The sequence below is a fragment of the Balearica regulorum genome, chromosome 8 (genome assembly GCF_011004875.1).
Source record: "Balearica regulorum gibbericeps isolate bBalReg1 chromosome 8, bBalReg1.pri, whole genome shotgun sequence".
NCBI classification, from domain to species: Eukaryota; Metazoa; Chordata; class Aves; order Gruiformes; family Gruidae; genus Balearica; species Balearica regulorum.
Genome location: NC_046191.1, coordinates 10,393,655 through 10,417,293, shown reverse-complemented (window position 1 = coordinate 10,417,293; position 23,639 = coordinate 10,393,655). Strand labels below are relative to the sequence as shown.

Here is a 23,639-nt window from a genome sequence, read left to right as displayed (position 1 = left end):
GCAACAACAACAAAAAAGGTGTATATAACATAGTTGGCACATTATCGCGGGGGTGAGGAAAGGGGATTTCTCCTGAATGTTACAGGTTTAACTCACGGCAGTCCAGAGGACAGTTCGTCTGTCTAAACATACATCCTCTCCCCCTTCCTCCTTAAATATTTAGCGAAGACCAGGCCAGTAGCAATGTCTGATGCAATCATGGTGCTAATATGACATTAATAAGTGCAAAGTTTTCCCTGAAAGGGAGCACCTTACTCCAGGAAGAGATGAGGGTGGGCGGTGATTGAAGGAGTGACATGTCTCGTGCCAACCTCTGGTGCATCTTCTCACGGGCAATGGTAGCTCATCCGGCAGTCAGTTGGGTAGGGTGTCAAGCCCAAGGGACGCCGCGTGCTGCTTTGCCCGGAGCCTTAGGTTCTCAATACTCGTTGTTTTACTGTTCAGGCTTGGAAGGGAGCTGGAGGCCTGCAGGATGGGTGAGGACCAGACCTGCTGAGCATGGGAGAGCGACTGGTAGTACGACTGACAGTGCAGGGAGCTCAGTGGCGCCATGTTGACGTTCATGCCCAAGTAGGGCATGGCAGACGGTGTCCCCATTTCGAAGGAGGAGTAATGGACCAGGTTGTTGGTGGCCGCCATGTGCTGGCGGAATTGCTCCTGCAGGCGGAAGAGGCTCAGGGGCGAGGAGGAGTAGGAATGAGTCTGAGCCAGGCCACTGCTGGATGAAGGTGTCACAGTCGTGCTGATAGGGGACTCTGTAACAGGAGACACAGGGGATGGGGGTTATTTCTACAAGCTGGATGCAGGTGATGATTGGCACCCTAGTAGGGTTCGGACCGCAGCATGGGCATCTCTCTTGCATCGGGGGGGGTGAACGAGAGAAGTTGTGTTAGCTCAGGAGGACTAAACACGTCTGTTCTATACTTAACATCTTACTTCCTAGAAATGGGGCTGACCTCTTTGCTATGGCTTTCCTGCTGCCACTGGGCACTGTACTCCCCAAGCTCTAAGCTGAGCAGAGGGTCTTTGGTCTTTCTGTACTCCTGTTACAGTAGACATCATGCCCTCCATGGGTCCTGTTTAGTGCCATGGACAAGAAGACAAGTCTGGGCAGCCTACCTGCAAGTACCCGTGCCATAGGGAATAAGGGATTATACCCAACCACCAGCATCCCCCTTGGTACGCCAGGTCCTGACACCAACCCCCATCGAGATGCTGCCCCTCACCTGCTTTTGGGCTCGCTCTCTTGCAGTTCAAAGCCTTGCCGTCCACACCAGGGCTTTTGTCCACTTTAGCCTCCTCCAAGGCGCTCTTAAACTCCTCCTCTCTGTCGGTCTGGTCCTCGGGTGCAGACTCGCTGGCCGACTGCTCTGACAGGGTTAGGTTGAGGTCCGTGCCTACCTCGCTTGGGAGGGTCTGGACCTTCTCGGTGTCTGGGGTGGTGGCCTGGGTCTCTAGCACAGGCGGCTCTGTCTTTCCCTCACTGTGGCTCCCTTCACAGTCCTTTTGCTTCTGCAATTGCTCCTTCTGCAGGCTACGCTGCTTCTTCCGGAATTTGGCCCTCCGGTTCTTGAACCAAACCTTCAATTCCACAAACAGCAAAGAGGAAAACTGGTGAAAATCCTGCTTAGTGCCAAATTCGGCATCATTCAGCCCGGGAGCTTCAGGGGAACCCCAAGTAATGAGTACTACAAGCCTGCTGTGCCCAAATGTCATTCCACTTTGTTGGATATTAGAGCTCTACCTGTTTTCAGTGCTTCTACAAATAGCACAACAAATATATTTTTTTAAAATGTCCAGCCTTTATGTTGATTCTTTAAGCTACTCCACTGGTGGTGGTTTTTGGGGGTTTTTGTGGGTTTTTTCCTAAACTGGTTAGGCAGTTGTGTCCAACCAGAATGTCTTATAGCTGAGTCTGATGACATTACATTGGCTTACAGTAGGGTGTTCTGTTAGTTTCTAAAATAATTCAGTTATAAGTGTACCAAAACTCTGGCAGCAACACCCAAAATAAGTAATTAAAGGCACAGGCTGTTATCTGGGAACTGAATTTAGGGAAGGAGGAGAGAATCATGGGTTTTTTAAGCTAAATCAGTAAACATGGATTGGAAGAAATATATCTGCAAATCTTGTTAGTGTTGTTTGGTTAATTGGATGAGGAAACAAAAATTTCGAAGATCAAGTTGTCTTGACATTTATATGAAAGAACTATTTTTTTCTACTGCTTATCCACTGCACACTGAAGAACTTACTATTTAGTCTTTCAAAGCCCAGCAATGCAAGGACCTCCCCAGCAGCAGGTTATGAAGCATGTTGTGCTAGTTGAAATTAAAAAAAAAACACAAACCAATCCTTGGCCTGAGATGTTACAAATATTGACACTGGTGGAAAAGAGCAGCTGGAATTACTTGGGTTTCTGCTCTTCTGAGAAAGCCAGAAAAGCCTTGCAAATAAATAAATAAGTAAATTTCTGTTGATGTTTCTAAAATTTCCCTCAAAGAAATGTGAAAGAACAAATGAAAACCAGTGTACACTTCAGACAATCCTAAATTTAAAAAATGTGCATGTGGATTAAGAATTTCTTTAGCAGATGTGTGACTTCAGATGATTTTTATTCCCCCCACTCCTGCCTTTGACAATTTTACTGCCCCAAAATCTTTGGTTACCTTGGAAGAATCTGGAAAGGTCAAGGGAGCTGTCAATCCTTTGGGAACCCCGCTATATTCTTCTACACATCCCCACTCACAAACCCACAAAATATCAGTACCTGGACTCTGGCTTCAGGTAGGTTTGTGCACATAGCCAGCCGCTCTCTCATCACCACATCGGGGTAGTGAGTCTTCTGGAAGGTCTTCTCCAGCGCCTCCAGCTGTTGGGCGGTGAAGGCCGTGCGACTTCGTCTTTGTTTGCGGTGCTGGGATCCATAACGTGCCTCCAAAATGATGTCTTGAAATGTACAGCCGTTGGAAGACAAGAAAAGTGGCCAATTTAATTATTGGAATTTGTACACCGACAGTCGAATAAAGCACTTGCTAACCCAGATGAACCTACAAAACCTTTTTTTTCATAGCTCTAGATCTAATAAAACACATACACACATTTTTCTGGTTGAGGTGTCCAAGGAGATAAAACCTCTGACTAGAAAGCCTATTTTGGAGAAGGAACCTCTTCTTAAGGCAGCTGTGGAAACTGTTGAGACTCTGATGCTAAATTTCATTGAAATAAGCCAACCTGCTCCAACATCAGTGGGTCAGGACACACAGATGCCCAGATCCCACTGTGGCATAAGCCTCTTTCATTAAGAAACACAGTCTAAAACAAGGTAGTGTTGTAATCATTGTAACCATTGTAATCATCGTAACTATTGTAATCAGGAGAGGGGCCCAACATTTTGTGTCACGTTCTTCCTTGAAGCCAAAGGCAGAACTTTCGTAGGCTTCAACACTGCCATGATGCGCTGCGCTGATGGGTGGGAAGAGTCCACGCAGCTCAAACACAGCTGCTTCTAGCTCATTTTGTGGGCTGCAGCTGCATTAGAAGACATGCACCTTCTCAGAAACTAAGCTGAGCTGGCTCTTCTTTAGTGTCTCGTATGTAGCTCACTGTAGTTTTCAAGGCATGATATTGGAGAGCTGTTCTGGGCTCCAGTTCAGGAAAGCACTTAAGCTCATGTGCTTATGCGTGTTTAGCTTGAAAGCACGTGCTTTACTGAGCGCGGACACTCTCCAGCATCTGGGGTGGAAATATCAGCCAGGAACCAAGCCCAGCCCCACTGATTGCAAGCCCAGAGCTCATGTGCTGAGCTCTGCTCAGTAGAGGAGCTACTCAGAAGGTCTGAATTTGCAAACTATGCTTGCAAAATTGATGGCAGAGAAGAAATTCAGACTAGGGAAAATCTGAGGCTCAGAGTAAAGGGCTTATTATTTTACCAGAGGCCTTATTATTGCACAACAGTTAATGGGAGCAGAAAGATCTTAAATCAATGAAAATAAGTTACTTTATAAAGAAAAAAAAAAAAACAAACCCAACTCAACACCCTTTATTATGCAAGTTGGGACACGCTGTGCTACAGCATTGGAATGAAATAGTCTGGCGAGAGGTTTGCTCTCAAAGAGGAAATGCAGAAAGAACAGTGTCTGGTATCATTTTTAATTCAGTTAAGAATGTGACTTCCAGTAGAAGGGAGGAATGAACACGCTAGAAAACAACCTAACCGAGAGAAAAGTCGGCGTTATCAGTGCACGGAGCCAGATGAAGGCTTTTGCTGCTGTTTATTTGCACTTTTGTCACAAGCATCGTGGCATGAATGTAAACAATAAAGCAAAACCTGCTGCCAGGCCAGCCCCAGAACCACACAGCCAGGTTCCAAATATGTCGGCTAACGAGCGTAGCAAATCAGCTTTGCACCACTAAAACATTCCTCTTCCAAACTTCCAGCTGTTTCATTCTAGGTCAGCATTTGCAGCGCCTTTCTGGGCAATTGCCAAAGCCACGTGGTTTTGGCAACCTGGAAAAGACGTGATCAGGCTAAAGGTCTCCGGCCAAATACAATATAGCATTGGTTGCATACAAGAGACTTTTGTATTCGAGGTATCAGAGCTCTTCGGGGAGTTAAAACACTGTTAGTAGCTGCCGCTTTGAAGGCAAAGAGACCGTCCTTGAAGCGTTCAGACAGAGCTCACAACGCAGCCAGGCGAGGAGAAGGGGAGTTCCAGGATAAGAAATTGAAGCTACCCCAAAATGTTTTACAAAGCTAACATTTGTGTTTCAAGTACAAAGAATCAGGAGAAAGGACACTGGTTAAAGACCCTACCTGCAGGCTGGAATATTCACAAATTTCTAGAGTAGAGGATAGACCTACCAGCTACCCAGAGGCAGCAGCTCATGTATCAAGTTTGGCCACTCCAACGAGAGCCAACCAGCAATTATTTTAATGTTTTAACTATGTTTTCAGGCTTGGTGCAAGAAGAATAATATAAATAGCAGGTGACGCTTTGCAGTTACAATCAGAAACCTCTGTTTTCTGACTTAAGGTCATTTGCTTTTGTGCTGCTTTATTCTGACTGTCCCTGGAAGGCAAATGAGATCTATAACCCTGCACTGAAAGATACTCAGAAATAACAGAATGTGAAGCAACTGCACAAGAACCAGCTTGTACATATGTAATGCCTACCCCACCAATGATAAGCAGACAAGGGGACTGTGGAATTTAATTTGGAAAGTCTTCCAGGTGGGTTATTAATTTTAAAGATAAGAGGTCAGAAAACCAATTGAATCTCCCGGTCAAGAATATGAGAATAGCTTTTTTTATTCTATTTTTTTATCTCCTTCTGCTTTTACCCTAGTTAGGGTCAAAGACGTTTAAGTCCTCCATGCTCTACTGTGGAAGATACAGGTGATCACAAAAATCTTTGAAGAGATCCTTGCATCTAGGAAAGGAGCACCTTGACACCCAAGGTCTGGAAGGCACATTGCAGAATTCAGGACCATCTGTTCCCCTCCGACCACCTACAGGATGAAAGGATGAGGGAAGGAGGGGATGGATGAGCAGGACAAGGAAAAGGCCCACCTGTCATCACTCTGCAGCCCAGCAGTAGAGCCAGGATTAGAGTCCAGGTCTCCTTGATCCAACTTTTGTTCCCTTTAGATGAGGACAGTGACTCCTAGCTCTGCCTTACAGCCCCCCAGAGATCCCACAGCCCACAGTGAGTGGTCTGAAGAACCGTGCTAAGGAGGTCACTACTAGCAGCTGGATAAGGGAACATTGCTGGCATGAAGATTTGAGGGTCATTTGTGGTTCACTGATCCAAAGAGTCCAAGACCTTTACCACCATGCCTTCATGAACTACCCACCTAGGAGGGCTGCCCTGAAACTTCTGCATCCTTAGTTTGACTTAAGCCCATGTCTCTTAAATTTAGCCCACTAAAGTTGTCTGGGTAGATTTTTTTTCCACCTACTCCACTTTTTTTTTTCCCCCTTTAATATCAGACAGCTAGAAAGCTATCTTAAACCACATGTGTAATGTTCAGACAGTCAGGGAAGATCATTCCATTCTTGGAAGGTCTCTACAATCACATTTACAGTATTTTTTTGCTTCAGCTTTAGTATGCTGGTTGTCAGGTCAGGTCTACCACACTGCATCGAAGGCCTGACCAAAACGGGGATGTTGCAGCTGTTGACCATTTGCATTGCACTAGCGTTTGATAATCTCAGCCAGATCTGGGTGTTTTGTGGTAGGCTGAAATCTAGTGCAGATATATTTGCCCTATCGTAACAAATATTCTCAGGTCTCCATCAACTATTTTTGAACAATTCCCCTTACCAAATCCTAAATACTAGCTGGACTTTGCATTTTCTTCTAATGACAGTATCAATGTAGTGCTGTTACACTCACGCTTGAGCATAGAAAAACAGATCAGATGCTCTGGAGCAGCAGCTCCCATTCCACCATCAACAACGCTGTACAAATAACACTCTCTGGGCAAAAAGTCACATGTGAGTTTCTGTGAGCCTAAAAATCTCTTTTAGGGAAAGCAAAATACAAAAGCAACAGAGGGAGCCAGCGAGACCTACAAAGAAATCATCGCCCAAGCCAAGAGTTAGGATGCCCAGGAAGAAATAGGTCAAGGTAAGACCCAAAGAAGATCCAAATGATGATCATCTTCCAGAGAGAAAAAGTGTTTGGTAGGACAGGAAATGGAAAATAGTTGCAAGAAGGGGCAAGTCCTGGGCCCCTTGGTGGGACAATCCAATTCACTGCATGCTCATATTCATTGTGCTGTTATTTACTAGCAAGAAAGCAAATTTTTCTGCTATTTTTTGTTCACCTATTAAAACATATTTCAGTGTCTTTTTAATTCAATCCCATACAGTGGGGCTGTGTCCCTTCTCACCCCTGGGCTCCCCAGCCATCGGAGGCCAGTCTGCAGCAAGGGGCAGCAGTCTGCTGGCAGCAAACACTGGAGGGCACATGTCTCCTGCAGAGTTGGCCACATGTCCAGTATCCGGGACCACACCATGCCAGTTGGCTATGTCACACGCCAACTCCCGAAGAAGAGTTTCACTCAGAGCAAGCAACAAGGGTGTTTTTGGTTTTTTTTCCCCCAGGGAAATGGCAAAAGCCATGAGTTGTTCTTACCAGCCAGTCTCTCTGCCAGGGTGAGGGCATGCACCGAGGGCCTGTAGTCGGGGGCATGCTGGGCTTGCTGAGCTGCCTGCTGGTGGAGGTTGTACATGGCGCTCAGTGAATTCATGGCGTGGAGGGAGTAACCATTCACTCCATAGTGCTGCATGGCGACATAAACCTGAAAAACAGCAGCCAGAGGAGAGAAGTGCTTAGGAACGTGCTATTCCATCATCCCGGAGTCTCAGCAGAGCTTTGGAAACACCGAGCTCAAACTTAAACCGCAGCAGGCAAGGCTCACTTCCAACCTCCCAGCTCCAACAGGTTCTGGGACAGGAATCAAAGTACCTCCTAAAGCACCAGTGACACCAGTCTGGCTTCCAGGCTTAGAGATCAGCATCTGACTATATCCCACTCACAATATGCTGAACAAAATATAAGAAAGGATTTTTTTTTTTACATGCCATAATAAAATATGATATATTATTGTTACTTCTGATGAACTGACCTAGCTGTATTCCAGAACGAGCTGGGATTTTGTCCCTGTCATTGCCTACAGTGGTCTGTTCCATAATCCCATTGATATAATGCCAAATAATCTTTCTTATCTGAACCCACTCAAGCATAATTTGTTTCCATTCATTTTTCTTAAGATTCTTCTTAACAAAACACAAATTATACCAGAAAAAAAAAAAAAAAAGCTTGTAATGTAAAAGAAAATAAATCCACAGTGTAATAGGACCAAAAAATGTTATGGCTAAAGAGGGAATTAGGGTTTGCAATAAATACTGACATTTCATAGCTCAATAACAAGGAAATTATTTCAAAAAACTAATGGCTTTTTTCTTTTGTGAGCTCTGCATGAAACTTCAAGCTGTTTTTTTCCTTACGGACCATCTGTAAAACTGAGCTAATATTGATCTCAAAAGCTGAGTGATGCTTCATTCATCCCTGTTAAAAATGACCAAGGCCCTCCAGGATGTTATTTGTGTAGTTTGTAAGACATCAGAAAGGAAGTTGTGAAACATTTGCCAGAAAAAAAAAAAATTTAAAAGCACCATTTACATAAGCAAGTCATTGTCTGGGAAGTCAGAGAAGTCAGACCATTCACAGAAAGAGGTCCAGCTGGACTAACTTAAGGAAAGCAGACAGGTTATCTAGGAAATCTCTTAGAAAACAGTTTTGATCACTGAGGGGAGGTGGTTCAACTCCCATGATTTTAGGAGAAACCTGATGCATTGAACAGCAAAAACTTGAATGAAAAATTATCTGTTGTTTTTTTCTGTACTGAGGAAAGACCTTCATTTTTGCCTGTAGAAGATCTAAACCATGGAGGACAGACTCTCAATGAAGAGGAAGGAATGGAAACCAGTTGGTCCCACTACGCCCTCTGCTCTGAATTCTCATTCTCTCCCACACCACCTTGATGTAGGAAGCACAAACATGGAGTGACCTTGCTTAACATCCAGAGACCAAGCTGTAGTTCCTGGGAAAAGGAGCTGAATTCTGTGTTGTAAGGTCTAGCAATGACCTGGGGCATCTTCTGGCTTCACCCTCGCAAGCATCTCCCGGTCGCGGTGCCCAGGAATGGAGGAGGGAAGCCACACAGCTGGAGTGCAGTCAAACGCCCAGCCAGCTCAGGGAGGTCCTCATTGCTCTGGGATGTGTTCTTTTGACAGAGTGATTTTGGGTCATGAGTGTAAGTGTTGCCTTTGGGATTATCTTCTCAAAGAGGCTGCAATAATTACAAACCAGTAATTTGGGAATCTAGCACCCAACCTCATTCCTGTTTCTCCAGTCCCTTCTAGTCTGCCACCACATCATTTCAGTGCCAAGAGTGTGGGTGGAGGGTGACAGATCCAGGTGTGGTTACACCTTGAAGATCTGATACATGCTCTGATGCCACCTTCATCTGTTTTGTGTCCCCCTGTTCACCCACTCTGGATTCACTCCCCAATTCTTTAGTTTTTAGACTCAAAAAAAAGCTCGGTGGCTATCCAGTACCTACACAGAATCGTAGAGTATCTCAAGTTGGAAGGGACCCACATCCCACCTTGCTCTGCACAATGCCAGCCACATCCTTATGGCTCACAGAGAAAGTTACTATATATAGAGTATAAGAACCCCCCCTCCCCACCTCCTACTTCAAAGTACAGGCAGACAATTTTTATATGAATAGCTGATTTATTGAAAAATGCATTTTTAGGGTGCCTGAGACATATTTTGTAGTTAGTTCTGGAAAGCAGGGAAAAATCAGATCGCTTTGTTTTATGGCATCCAGACAATTAATTTTGAATTCATTTTCAAAATGTTTCATTCCAAAATTTACCCTAGTTTTTAGAAAAGCACGGACATCCCCAAAACAAAATAATAACTTTCATCTATACTCTATCACAGTTTTATTCACTCTAACAGGAGAGAAAGCCAATGCACAGCTTTGCTGCTTGTGGCACATACAAAGGGACAGGAGCATGTCCCAGTGACATGTCCCATCAACTGGGAATGACCTGCATGTCCCCAACCCGGACACTTCTCTGGATGGTTTTGGCGATGTCTGCAGCAGCCTCACCCCATCCTCGGCATGGTTTGTTTCCGAAGAGCATCATCCCACCCCAGCCTGCAGCAGTGCTCAGCACACACCAAGCCGGCTCGGCGCAGCCGGTTCCCACCGGCAGCGAGACCACCGCAGCCAGCCAGAGAGTCGTTCGCTGCTTTGCTTTCACAGTTCAAGAGCCAGACTGGCTCTTCTGGCCAACGCGGGCGCGGAAACAGAGGTTTGCAACTTCATTTCGCCTCCTCCCTTCCCATCCCCTAACTTGTGAACCGGCTGGACGGTTCCACCAGCTTTGGCTGGCGGGGTGGATGTCTCAAAGCTTATTAAGTACCTGCGTGTTTCATGAAAACCATTTGAGGACACAGAACTTATTAACTGCCCTGGGCTGCCGCCAGACCTCCGTCCTTAATAGACGCTGGAGAATCCACACCGGGGCTCAGCCTTGCCAGGAGATACGCGAGGAGAGACTCCCCAACTCACAGAAACACCTGTTTCTTGCCTAATCCCCCTTGCATGCCGTTGGTTGTGTACCAAGCCGGCACATTAAGGGAAAAAGCAAAGAGGGAGAGGAGGGGAATTTTCCCATGCTCAACAGTCTTCCGAGGACACTGCCAGTGATGTTGTGTCTGGAGTCCAGTGTTTCCACTGAAACACTTGCTTCAGGACAATTTCAGTTTATTTGATAGTTAAAAGATGCTTTTACATGCACATTTGTGTTTGAACAAACTCTTCTGAGTGGCCTAGAAGAAATCATATGAATTGAAAAAACCCCAAAATAAATAAAAAGCAGAGGACTTAATAATGATGGACTCATGACAGGAGTCAATACCCATCACCGCTTTAGTGATAACTGCCTGGCATGCTGCGGTGCAGATGACAGACAGAACTTCCTACCCACTTGTGCAGCAAATGTATCATCCCAGATTCAGTATAAAAAATGAGGGAAAATGAGATATCTTGCATTTACTGAGCGAGACTGTTCAGCCTAATAAGCAAAGTTAACTCAGACCGCAAACAGCTCCTGTTTAACTGTCAGCTCTGAGCACACTCCAACCCCAATAAATTAAATATTTAAAAGACATCATGCAGCAATTTTTTTTAATGGAGAAAGCCATTCATCAAGCCACCGCTGTGTTTCACAAGCTGTCGAATAGTGCTTACACTGGTTAAAATAATCTTTATATTTCATTAAGCAACCAAATAAGCTGATCCCTCCCCACTGGCTGTATAGATGGTTTTAATTTTCAAAATCTGCAAATGCATCTTTTATGTCTCTGGGTGGCTGGAGGGCCTCAGGAACAGCCACAGCCAGGAGAAGGATAAGAGCAAAGTTTGAGCTCCTGCTTTGTGAAGGGTACGGGCTTGAGTGGTCATTGATACAGCTGGGAAGGTAATGTAGGGTATATCCTGAAAGAAAAGGGATGCCTCACCCTGATTTCATTCATCAGAGATTACTGAAGAGCTGACAGCGGTGGAGAAAGGAGATGGAAGCTGAGAAAAGGTGCAGGAAAATGATAGGTGAGAGGAAAATCTCTGTGCAGGGTGAGGCTAGCCTGGGTTTGCCCCTGCTGAGCGGCTGCGGGCTGATCCTGCAGCGTTTGCTCCGCACAAGGGGATGGATGCCTCCGTGCAGTGCCCGGGGCTGGCACCTCCTGGGGCAAGTGATCTCCTCCTGCACGGTCCCTCAGGGCCACATCGGTGACTCTCCTAACCCCAGCATCAAAAGACGTGCTCTCTCCCAGCTACCCACGTCCCACAGCACCAGGCTGTGGGGTCTCCACGCCGTGCTCTGCGCCCTGGGCCAGACCCTGCCGGGGTTCCCGCTACTTCTGCCTTTGCAACCCCAACATTGCTACCTCAGTCCCAAAAATTTTCCTACAGCATTTTACCTCACTTAAGTTTTCACCGTGGAAGTCTCAGGAATGCTGTGCCCATTTTTCTTCCCAAGCCCGCAGATCCCTCAGGCTGCAGAGCCCCAATCCATCTGCTGTAGCCTGCCAGGATCTGGCCTCACAGAGGGGACCAAGGGTTCCCCTTAGCTTTAACTGCTGCTGGCTATGGGAAACCCAGGTTTCTCCATCCTCTGCACCACTTAGGGGCCAGGCAATGCAGGTCTCTGCCCATCCCAGACTAATCCAAAGAGCAGACCACTCTTTATTCAGCTGCTGCTGTTCAATCTGATACAAAACAATTTGAACATCTACCAGCCAGGAACGGGAACCCCGTCATCTGGAAGCAAAGCTGCATTGCTCCCGGTGCAACGCAGCCCCTGTCTGCCCCTTCTCTGCAGTGGCCTTGAAAATCTCAGGTTCCCATGAAGTCATAGCACAAGAGTGGTGCAATTTATTGCACACTGCTTAACAGTGTTGCACATAGAGGAAATTTGGCCCTGGGCTTTAGTATTATCGGCTTTGTGTTCTCAACTTGTGTAAAAGGCTTTAAATTTCCCTATTTAACTGGTAACTAATTTTGCATCCAGACGTACAATTCTGTCCTGAGAGAAGATGCAAAGAGGAGAACTACAAATTTCCTTGCCAGGTGAAAACCCCTATTCCTGGTGGCTTATGTTTGTGTATGTGTGGAATTAAAACAGCTCTGAGAACAAGACATCTTTTAAAAATGAGATACTGAAATTTTCTGCAGAGTACTTTGTAACAAAACATCCATATTTTCCCTTCTATCAGGGGAAAAAAACCCCAAAACCCCAAACCACAAAACCCACCCTGGAGCTGTATTAACTGCAGACAAGAGTTTGACATGGGGGACATTTTCTGCTCGCTCTTCTCCTCATTTCACCCCCATACCCCCCCCTTCCCATCATCAGTCCGTACCTGGCTTCACCTGCCAGTCACACACAAGGCCTTTAACAAAAATACACAACTGACAAAGCTCATTAAGGGAGAAACGTATCGATCCCTGCAGCCTGTAAACTCAGGTGTCACTTGTGCTGGCCACAGAGCTCGTGTCAGTGCTGGAGAGCTTGTCCCCATGCTGAGCTGTCCCGAATAAGGACATCCACGGCAGCTCCCTGTGCCGACTCTGCTCTGGAGAAAAGGAATTTTAAACCAAGACAGTGGTTTTGCTCAAGTGCATTATTCTGAAGTAAACACCCATCCCCTTTTCTCCCAAATCTAAACTGTGTTGAGATAGAGGAATTCTCTTCAATAGCTTATTCTGGCCAGTTTTCCCAGGTAGAAGTAAAAAACTATCTAGGACAAGACTCTTGCCCTTCTCAAGCAAAGGCCATTGGGTGAGAAGGGTTTGGGGCTGGATGTAGGACTCAAAGCTTTGGAGGGGCTTTGAACCATTTTGTCTTTTCCCTTCAGTTGTTCCCCCCCAATACTGAGTCATCCCAAACTCAAAAAATCCTGCGACTACAGAAGTACTGATGTACGCAAGATGCTCAGGTGCCATCATGACGAATGGGGTAACAAAACCTATGAGGTCAGAGTTATAAAGACTAAATTTTTCTTAGAGGAGACAAGAAGAGGATGCCAGAGCCTGCTTTTGACTGATGGGCACTGTGAGGTGTTACATTATCATTTCATTAAACCTTTCCAGAAATTGGGGAGGGTTGATGATGGTGGGGGAGTATATGAGGCCTTCTTTATGTGAAAAATAAGCTGCACTAAAAAGTTACACCTGGATTTTGACAACTCATTGGTAGAAGTGAATTTTAACACCATAGTTCTTTTCTGATGAAGAGAGACATTTGCCAGAGATGCATTTGAAGTTTGGAAGAGCTTGGCACCGTCTCAGGTCTGCACCCTGATGCAAGACACAGCTTGAGCACAGGAAAAGCATCAGTTAAAAAAAAAAAAATCACGAAAGACAAGTTTGGTGCTCTTGTCTGGTGTTCGGGGTCCTGAAGGTGACAGGAAAAAAAATAGGAGCAGCCCTGTAAGGTAAAAATAAAAGTGCAGTTCTCCAGCCCGAGTGCCTGCTCGGGTGGTACAAATCGCTGCTTGTGTTTATGCAAAGCACAGGAACCCGTTGTTCATTACTAACAGGGAACGTGCAAACGGTTTGTGCTAACAACGTCCCCCGTATTACCGCTGGCAATAAACACCATCAAAAATAAAATCACAACTAAATATTCCCCCCTCTCCTGGAGCTGTTCTGCTTTATGATTTTATGCTTTGAGTCCTTATTCAGAAACACTTTAAATCAGCAAGATAAATAATGAATCTCTGTCTCTTCTTATCTGACAGTCTAGGAAAATAGGCTCACACTATACATGGACATCGGTTTTATATGTATTTGATACTAAATGAATTACATACCTGGGGGGTTCTGAATAAATGATCCTTGCAAGAGGTTTTCTTCAATTATTTTTTTTTAAATATCCCTAAATCTTTAAGGTATATAAAGGTCCAAAATCATGGAAGATAATAACCAGCATGTCATAAATCAGTTTTGTTCCTCACGTGAGATTGCTGAATGTCTAAGGAAACAATCTCACCTTTGTAGTGGATGAAATATAAATAATTTGAAATACTGGAACACATCATATTTTCTCATTCAAACGTCAAAGTCTGAGAGAAACATGCGCCATAAAAACAGGCTTCCAAAGGACTTTTCTTATAACTGAAATAAAGGAATTGAGAACAGCTCTCAAAAAAAAAAAAAAATAATCAAGATTCCCCATTTCTAATCTTCCTGAAAAATTTTTACATCTGTCTAAACCCCTGGATTTAAGTGCAGTTCTTTTCTTAGTGCAGAGTGGAATCTTAATTAGACCTGGTCTAGCTGAACAAGTTGCAAACCACTGAAAGCAAAACTTGACCGATTACACCAATTCTTGCAGCTCACGTTCAACTACTACTACTGACCTTAGTATAAATGAAAAAAATCTTTTTCTTAAAACCAGGAGGTTTGCTAACAGCTGAAATTTGGAAATACTTTCAGTTAGGGACACAGGTTTTGGGTAGACCTTGTCCAATAATTGCCTCTTCTGGGGCTGTATTGCTGAAGAGCACAGCAAGTGTATTTGTAACGCTCATTTATTTGTAGCAGAAGCATAATAGGATGTGAAAGGGTTTGTGAGTTTTATAAAACAAACCTCAGAGCATCCTGCTGAGATGGGGAAGTTTTATTGTAGGGTTCTACAAACTCAGACACCAGGTTGTGAGCGGCTGAGTTAACAGGACCTGGCTGATAGGTAACTCACATCAGTTGCGGTGATTTTTATTTAAGACTTTTGTGAAATCATCATTGTCCCGTCCCCCCCCAAAGCCCCAGATAACAGAACCAAGTGATTGATTAGACAGTTCCCAGCAAAAGACTTCCCAGCACCTCTGTTTGCAGAGGCATGCTTCAAAGGGCAGGCTCACAAGGTCTGAAATAAAATAAAATAAAGATACTCTCGTAGTCTTTGCTTTTGAGCCAGTTTTAAGGCTTGGAGCCCAGTGATTTGCAGCGTAGAGCTGGGATTGGGATCACTAAACATCACTGTAATGCTAAATCTCTTGCTTGCTGTAATTTACACATGACGATCAGTGCTTACAGATCAAATCAGTATAAATGCACCTCCCTTCTCCCCTTCGGAGCAGCGCTCAACCCTCAGTAAAAGCTCTTGTAATCTATATTGAAGCAGAAACATTTTCCTGGGTAAATAAGAAAAGCTCTTAATATGAACATCACTTTGGCTTTAGTTTCAGGATCTCATTCTGCTTCCAGCTTGGTCAACAGGAAAAAAAAAAAAAAACAACAACATGTATTTTAGATTTCTTATGATTAACAACAGAAATCGAACCCTGCAGCCCAGGCCAACCCTGAGGACTTTGAATACGTACAGACCAGGTCTGCCAGCATTGGTGCTGCATGTTCCACACCTGCGGATGTGCAACGCAGCAGCATCCCGCCGCAGCCAGGCTCTCACATACCTGTGCTGCCTTTCTGTTCTCACTTCTTGAGACCTTACGGCATCTCTGCCTTAAACCTGAAAGCACTATGCAATCAAATTACTGAATTCACAGCTTAAACTGTTTAACTTGAGTGTTTATATATTAAAAAAAAAGTACTTTTCCTCCCTCACCCCATCCAAAACAAGCATGTTTCTGGCTTAGTTCTATTTGCACGCGGTTTGTCTGGCTCAGCCCTTCCTCTCACTTTTGTGGAAATGGCTTTGCTTGAGAAGCATCATTTCATTTGGCTTAACGCTGGCAAAGGGAATTTTCCAAACCGGACAATGGAAGAGGTCCAGACTTCCCAAACTCTGCCCTTCAGGGCTGCTGGCAGCACGAAGGGCAGCTCACCGCTTGCTCTCTGCCCCCAAACCAGTTTTGCCTGCAGTCGTGCAGATCGCTTGCGTGAGCAAATCGACTGGCTGGAAGGGGTTCAGGAATCTCCAGTGTCCCTGGATAATGGAGCCATAACCTGGAGGATTTTACCCATGACGTGGTCTCCTTAACAGGACAATGATCTACAGTTCTGTGTTGAAATATGTTTTTAAGCCTGCATCATTTAGTAACCAGGACTTCTGTCTGTCCTGAGCACCACAATCATGACACTGATCTTAACCTCCTAGCCCTGAGCCCTAAAAAGGGAGAGCAATCACTGCAAAAAGTGCTGGCAGAAGGGAGCCCTGACAGATAAGCTTTGTAAAGATTTGCTGAGGCAGTTAAAGACATTCCCTCCTGCTGCTCTCAGGTGCTGCCAGCACAGTAGCTGGGCTGGCAGAAAGGACCGTGTGCTTGTTTCGGGGGCTCCCGGTGCGATGCCTCAGCCGGGATGCTGGGCTCCAAGGGAAGCAACTGGTTTGAGGCGTGGAGGGAGGGTAATTTCTCCACCCACCATCACTATTCATCAAGTACATGTAAGTTGGAGCCCTGCATTCTGGGTGTTAAGCTGAGAGCACTTAGATATGCACACGAGGAGAAGAGAGCAAGGTGTCTTTGTAAAATGCAGTGGTTTGTGTCACATCGTTGGAATTTGACCTACTTGGCACAAAATTACTTTCCTAGGTGCTCTTTCAGCTGGTTAGCTGAAAAGCTGCAAGGCTGTGACACCAAGTGCAACTTTGCTTGAAGCTAATTTTGGAGAGATCTAAAGAACAAGCAAATTTTGAAGGAGACAGGAGCTGAGAGTCTGAATCCAAGATGTTTCTGTAAGTACAGCTGGAGCCTGGGTCTGCCCCTGCAAATCATGATTATAGCCCTCAAAACTAGTCACAAAACACATGGTGGCAGTTGCTTCTGCTCAGACCAAGATCAGCTGTAACACAAAATGACAGATAAGTCCTACCTTAGTCCAAAAGAAATAAAAAAACGAAATCATGAAAGGCAGCTCCAGCAAGCCATGCAATCGTAGGGCACATCTAATACCTTAAAAAATAAGACAGAAGTTTGACTTTTCCTTCTTTACAAGTGATAACACTAATTTTCTTCCTACCATTTAAAAAAAAAAAAAAAAAAGCTGTTTGAGCTCAATAGCTTTTACGAGGGAGTGAAAAGACTTGTACCACCTTAAAACAGGGCCATGAACTGGAGTTAGCAGCAGAGCCAGGGGCCAGGGAGCACCGCGGGTGTATGTAGTGCTTCCTTTCCCGTAAGCATTTGGATCCATACACCGAATTAAGCCCAGTTGCCAAGGTAAGCAATATATTTTGGCCACCAGCAGGTGATCTGAGCTTTAAAGAGCTGTATACTTGTAAAAAAAGGCAGGGCAGCTAAATGTCCACTGGGTTTTGCGGGGAGATGTGCAGTCCTCCAGCAGAAGCACGTTTACCCGGCTTGGGCTAACACACGCTAAGAGCACGCAGAGCCGCTGCCTGCTTTCCCCCAGCGCTCAGTGCGGTTGGTATCAAGCGGCTGCAGACATGGGGTTTCTGCAGCTCCCTTGGCAGGAGTATTTCTTGCCCCCGAGATCCATCAGCTCGCTTCTTCCAGCCCAACTGTTTCTCTTTTTTTTGGAGAATCCTAGCGTTGTTCCCAAGCATCACCCCCCTCACATCCCATACTTTAAGTTTGAACATCTGGACAGTTTAAAGTAACATTTCTCATGTACGTTTGCTCTAGCCATGCAGAGGCTGCAATTGGTCCTAAAAGAGTTGTGCCAGCAGCTACCAGGAAGAAACCACATTGGTATTGTGGTCCACCCACAACTTCAGGCTGTAAACACCCGTTTGCCACCGTTTGGATAATTGCTGGTCTCTTCTCGTCCCAGCCCTCCCTCAGAGCCTCTCTCCTTCCCAGGAATTATTTTTGTACCAGATGTGCTTCAGAAATCATAATGGGTCTGATCCAAACCCTGATGAAGTCAAGAGAAAAGAAAAAAAAAAAACAAACAACAAAACAGTAGCTTTTGGCTTGGAACAGACTGGCAGGAAAGACCCAGGGTCTGGCTAAGCCCAGCGCACCATGAATTAATTCCTGGTTATTTAGCTGCATTTCAGAATTCTCCATCCTCTTTGCAACAAGCGTATTTTGATGGACATTCCCCCAAAGCAGGTTAGTTTATCAGTAGCTGCATAGGATTGGAAAATTTGGGCTTTATTGAATCCACATTATCCGGCATTTTCCCTACTTTATGTTTTTGCCAAATGAGGTGGGGAAGCTACAAACATTTCTGTTCTGACACAAGCGGTAGAAATCAGCACTGAACCTTTTGAAAGGGTTCAAACCCAACTGACATTCATCAGTGCCTCAGCAGAAGAATTTCCAACTTGACAAGCTGAATTTTGGGATGCCTCTGAAAAAAAAAATCAGTGAAAGAATAACCTGTGTTTTAGAAAACATGGGCTGCTTCTAGCTAAAGGGTTTACCCATAGCTTCACGAGCAAAACCAGTAGGTAGCCACATCAGAAGAGCTTGGTCCTGGACTTTCTCTGCAGCACCTTTGTTCTGGCAGGGCTGGTTGTGACGATGACAGAGGGAAGAGAAGCTGTTCGCTCCGGTTTCTTTTCATCCGATTCCCCTCTTTCTCAGTGAAGCGTTCCTTTAGAGGATAAAGAGACTGGGAACAAACCCCACTGCAGTCACTCCCTCTATGATTACATTGTGCAAAATTTGCCTGGCCAGCCTGCCCTTGTCTCTGACTTGTGGGAAGCTCCTCTGGCTCTGTTTCTTTGATGCAGGTAGTGACCCCAGCACTAAAGAGAAGCAACATCTGCCCCAGCTCTGTGAAACAGAGCTGCATCTTCCGAGGCAGCAATAATATCACCGCAGGAGCCTGCTGATTTGTGTGAACATGAGGAAACCGTCCCACTTAGACATCAAGATCTCTTTAAATTAGCATGGAAAGCTAAACAGCCAATCTAAACTGGCCTTCTATGTACTGTCGGTGTGATTTGGGACATTTTTTGCATTGAGTAGGTTGGCGTAATTTAATACAACCTCTCATCAGTCATGGGGTAACTCAGAGTTGAAGTCATTCTTATCCTTTCAGGAATTTTCTGCCCTTACAGTTCTTAGTTAGAATGGAAAAAATTAACTTAGAAACATGATCTGGAAGCCAAAGGGTTGTAGGTCCAAGTATCTCCAGCTGGGGCAAACAAGGAACTGGGATTGACTCGTATTGACTTACTCATGAGTGAAAAGCAAGCATGGAAGGGAAAAGCTAACCAGTCAATGTGCCATCTGAGATGCAGGTATCAAGAGAGAAACACAGAGCAGTGAAAAACTGCAGACTCACTCTGTGCCCTCCACTGCATGAGGAGTGTGGACCATGGATGGTGTAAAACCTCTCCTCCGCGGGGTGAGCGAGCCCCATCCTGCTCTCCCTAGGCCAGGCAGACAGCCTCCTCTGCCCCGGGACACCCCTTGGGGCTCAGCCTTCACCCCTCATCGAGGACCCGACTCACGCCCCGTGGGTGGTTGAGGAACCCAGCACCCACTGGGGGCGTGGGACAACCCGGCTGCTTCAGGTCAGCTGTCCACGGCTTGGAAACTCAGAGGGGAGGGAAAAAAAAACCAACCAACAAAACCAAAACACAAACCAGCAGGGATTGCTTGGAAAGCTGGGGAAGGGGGATGCTGGAGGTTACCCCCGCAGCCCACCTCGCTGAACCCCGGCCCCCTCCTTCCCCGGGACCTGCCGCCCCCCGCCCCGGCCGAGGACGGTCCCCACCGAACCAGCTAAGAGCAGATTTCGCCCCTCGTCTGCTTTGTGCTCCGTGCAAAGGTGAGAAAAGAGGGGGGAAAAAACCCCAAACCCAAACCAAAAAACCTCCAGCTCTGCCTTTGGGGAAGTGGGAGGCTACTTCAGACAAAACTGTTATCCATTAACATCCAATTATCACTTGGTCCAAGCCATTAATTATAAATCAGCCTCCTAATTGGGATAATTAGCTCTCTGCTACTTAATGTAGTATGACTGATGCGTTCGGAAAGAAGGTAATCACTCCATTTGTTTAGCGTTAGGAGAACAAATCCAACTCTCATGGTTTGATTTCAGCCTTAGCCTCCCCCCCTCGACCCCCCATCAGCATCAAAGCTCTTTGCAGCCCCATTAATTGTTTGGGAATCGCGGCGGGGATGGGCACACGCAGCTCCGCGGGGCTTTCGGGAGGGCAGCCCCCGGGCCGGGGGGAGACCGGGCCCGCCGCTTCCCCCCCCCGGGGAGGATTGCTGGGGGTTTTGGGGATGAGGGTTAATTAGAGCGGATGAGTTTGAATCCGAGTGCGACCCACAGGTACGATCGCTCCGAGGAAGAGGGGGGCTCTGCACCCCCACCCCCCCCATCTTCTCCCACCGCGGCCAGGCCTCGCTTTTAGAAACCATTTCGGGGAGAGCGGAAAAAACTTTCCTTCTTGCTTTTTAATTTTTTTTCCTCTCCTTTTCCCCCACTTTCCCTGGATGTCTCATTAATGCCGGCTGCTCGGCGAGCCGCCGATAGCTGCGGGACATGATTAGATATTTATTACTGTCATTTACATGGAAAACTTGAGCTAACCAAGTGGAACTGGAGGGGGCCGCCGGAGGGGACGGGATGGGGCGGAGGGGGAATATTTCTTTTTCCCCAGCTCTGGAAGCCGAGCCGGAGCACGGGATACAGCCGGAGCCCGGCCGGCTGGAGCGGCGGGCCCCCTCGGGGACGGGGGTTTTGGGCCGAGCCCTCCCCGGGTCCCCGGCTTTGATGCCCCGTCGCTTCGCCCACGTTTCGTTTCCAAAAGGATCGGGCAGCGTTCGGTGAGCGCATCCCACCGGGAAACGGGGTATGGTCCCCGCTCCCTCCTTTCCGCTGTCCGGGCTCGCCGAGGTGACCCTCGGGAACACCAGGGACTCGGCCCGGGATGCGCTGACCCTGATCCCCCCCCCAGCCGCCCTAGGTTCTCGCCTGGAATAAATGAAGAGAGGGGCCGGAGCAAGGCGCCGGCCGCGGAGGCCCGCAGGTCCCCGGCTGGGGGTTTCTTGCCCCTTCTCCTCCCCCCCCAAAAAGAGGGGCAGCCACAGCGAGTCTCGCAGTCGAACCGCATCTCCCTCGGAGGAGAAGCTTCCCTGAGAGCCTTGCTTTGGGCTACAGGAGCCCGTGTCTCAAAGCGGGAACCCTCTCCCATGGAGGTAATCCCCATCCTCTCCTTGCCCCCGGCAAGGGACACGGGTCCCCGGTACCCCGGGCAGCCGGCGCCGAGCGGGGACACGGACTTTTCTCCGCTCAAGTGCCGGCTGCGGCGGAGCGCCCACCCCCCCTTCCCTATCTGTTATCCCATGGCCCGGGGGGCGACTCTGGCGGAGATGTATGAGATCTCTTGCGGTAAAAATATGCATGCTGATCCCCATTTGGTTAGCCCTATAATGGAGGTGTAAATAGGTTTCGACTGCGAAGCCCTTAATTTATCAAGCGAGCCTGACAGCGCAGGTCGGGGATTTATATACCTCTTAAAGTGAGAGCGGGGGGACGGAGAAGGACGGCACAGACTGGCCCCCCAGCTTTGCGGGCGGATCCCCGTCCGTTTTGCCGTCTAACCTTGCAAAGGGACGGTGTGAGGGAGTGATTTTCCCTAGAAAGGTTTCCTAGCGCTGCCGGAGTCTTGCCGTCCCTTGCTTTCCCTTCCGCACTCAACTTCCAGCGGCACAAAAAACAAACAAAAAAAAAACCCCAACAAACCAAACCCCACAACTCCAGAGCCGCCCCCTCAAGCAGGACCATCGTCCGGTCTCGCCCTCTCTCCCGGCCGCTCTCGGGGTGGTTTCTGACCCGGCGAGCTCTCACCGGGCTGCGCAGCTTATTAAAACATTATTAAAACATCATTATGTAAATGGCGGGGAAAGTTGCGTTCTCCCCCGCCTCGGAGCCCGGCAGACGGAGGTATGCGCTTCCCTCACCTTCGGGTGCACGCCGCTCTTCCCCGACAGCTGCCTAAACCCACACCGGAGCGGGCCCACGGCCCCAGCCCACGCCGCGTTTCGCGTGAGAGAGGCCCTGGGCTGGTAGTTGGATTTTCGCCTTTTTTTTTTTTTTTTTTTTTTGAGAAAGCATAGTATATTCTAAATAAATAAAAAAAAGGGACAGGAGCGGATGAGGTTTGCGCTGGAGCCCAGGCTGGGCTTCCCCTCCTCCGCGATGCGCGTATCCCTGCCAGCGGCTCCTCCGCCGTGCTCGGAGTGTCCCCACGGAGAGTTTCCCTCTCCTCACAACCAGCCCCGAACTCCCCCTGCATCCCCGACCCACCCGTAGCCGCGCTGCCCGGGGGTGTGGGTGCGTGTGCGGTTCTTACCTGGGGCGGCTGCGGCGCAGCCTCTCCGCCCGCCGTGGGAGCGGGGACACGCGTGGGAGCCCGGCCCGCGCGGGGATCGGGCGCGGCGCTGCGCCCCGTCCCGCCCTACTCCATCCGCCCGCGCTGGCTGCGCGCTGCCTCCGCGCCCGGCGGAGCTGCCATCTACCGGGAGGCTGCATTGAAGAAGGATTTTTAAAAGGAGCTTCATAGCGACCCGGGAGCTACCCAGCAAGATTTTCAATGGTCCTCCACCCTGTCAATCAAAACGGGGCTGCTGATACACCCCCCCCCCACACACACACCACTTCTTACCAGTCATTTACTCCAAGCCGAGGTGTAAACGCCTAATTAAATCCCTGAGAGCGGATGGGATGCCGGTGGAGGGAGGAGGGCTAGACCTAGGGCTGGCGGGGGTGATGGGGTCCATAAAGCATAGGGGAGGGAAACCTGCCTCCCCCCCCCGCTTAGCACCACGCTGGAGCAGACCCTGAAGTTTCCCTCTCCCCTGATGGCCTCTGTGTGGTGGTGCTAGTGGGGGATAATCTCCCGGCGTTAATTACAGAGCCGCCGCGGCCCCCCCCCCCCCCCTCCGGCCCAGCTTAGCCTGCTGCGCCCCTCGGCTGCTCTTTAAAAAGGGGGGGGGGGCACACGATACGGACACGGCATATAGAGATAAAATTAGGAAGAATGGAAGAAGCCCAGAGAAACTGGGGGCGGCGGGTCCGCAGCCCGCCCCGTCGGGGAAGCTCCGCTCCGGCAGCCGGGAGCACACGGGCAGCTCTGCCGGTGCGGGGGGGGGGGACGGACGGGGGACAGGGAAGGCAGAGGGAGGGAAAGCGGGCAAGGAGGGGAGGCCACGGGGCTTCGGCGGACAAGGAACGACCGGTTAACGCATCCCCCAGCTTTTTAAATTTTTTTTTATACTCTCCCCGAAATATTTTTTTTCGGGATGTAAAAAGAGGAAAACCAGGTTTCCCTTTCCTTTTCTTTCTTCTTTTCTCTCTCTGCGGGATTTTCACAGGTACTTTCCCGTCCTGCGGTCGAGCTGGTTATCTGGCAGAGCTCACTAACTGGAGCGGTGGTTGTGTTTGCTTTTCAGCTTTGCCATGCCTTCGCAGCAGAAAGAGCAGTTTAAAGCCTTTAGAGAGATTGCTAATAGATGCCAACTCCTTGCCTTTAGATTCTCTCCCAGCCCAGGAGGATTTAGGATGGGATTGGGAGACGAGACGCCATTTCAGGCTCCAAAACACCCTGTTTTAAAATGACTGCGGGTAAGAGGATTAAAACAATAATACCCTTCTCT

General features: G+C 47.8%; 1 protein-coding gene across 1 annotated transcript; it reads right to left on the bottom strand.

Moving 5' to 3' along the window:
* Positions 1 to 354: 354 nt before the first annotated feature.
* Positions 355 to 22,515, bottom strand: DMBX1 (diencephalon/mesencephalon homeobox 1). Its single transcript, XM_075760597.1, is given in 6 exon segments — positions 355 to 755; positions 1,227 to 1,581; positions 2,768 to 2,946; positions 7,140 to 7,305; positions 22,337 to 22,408; positions 22,411 to 22,515. Coding segments are annotated over 6 exon segments (1,278 nt in total).
* Positions 22,516 to 23,639: the final 1,124 nt, after the last annotated feature.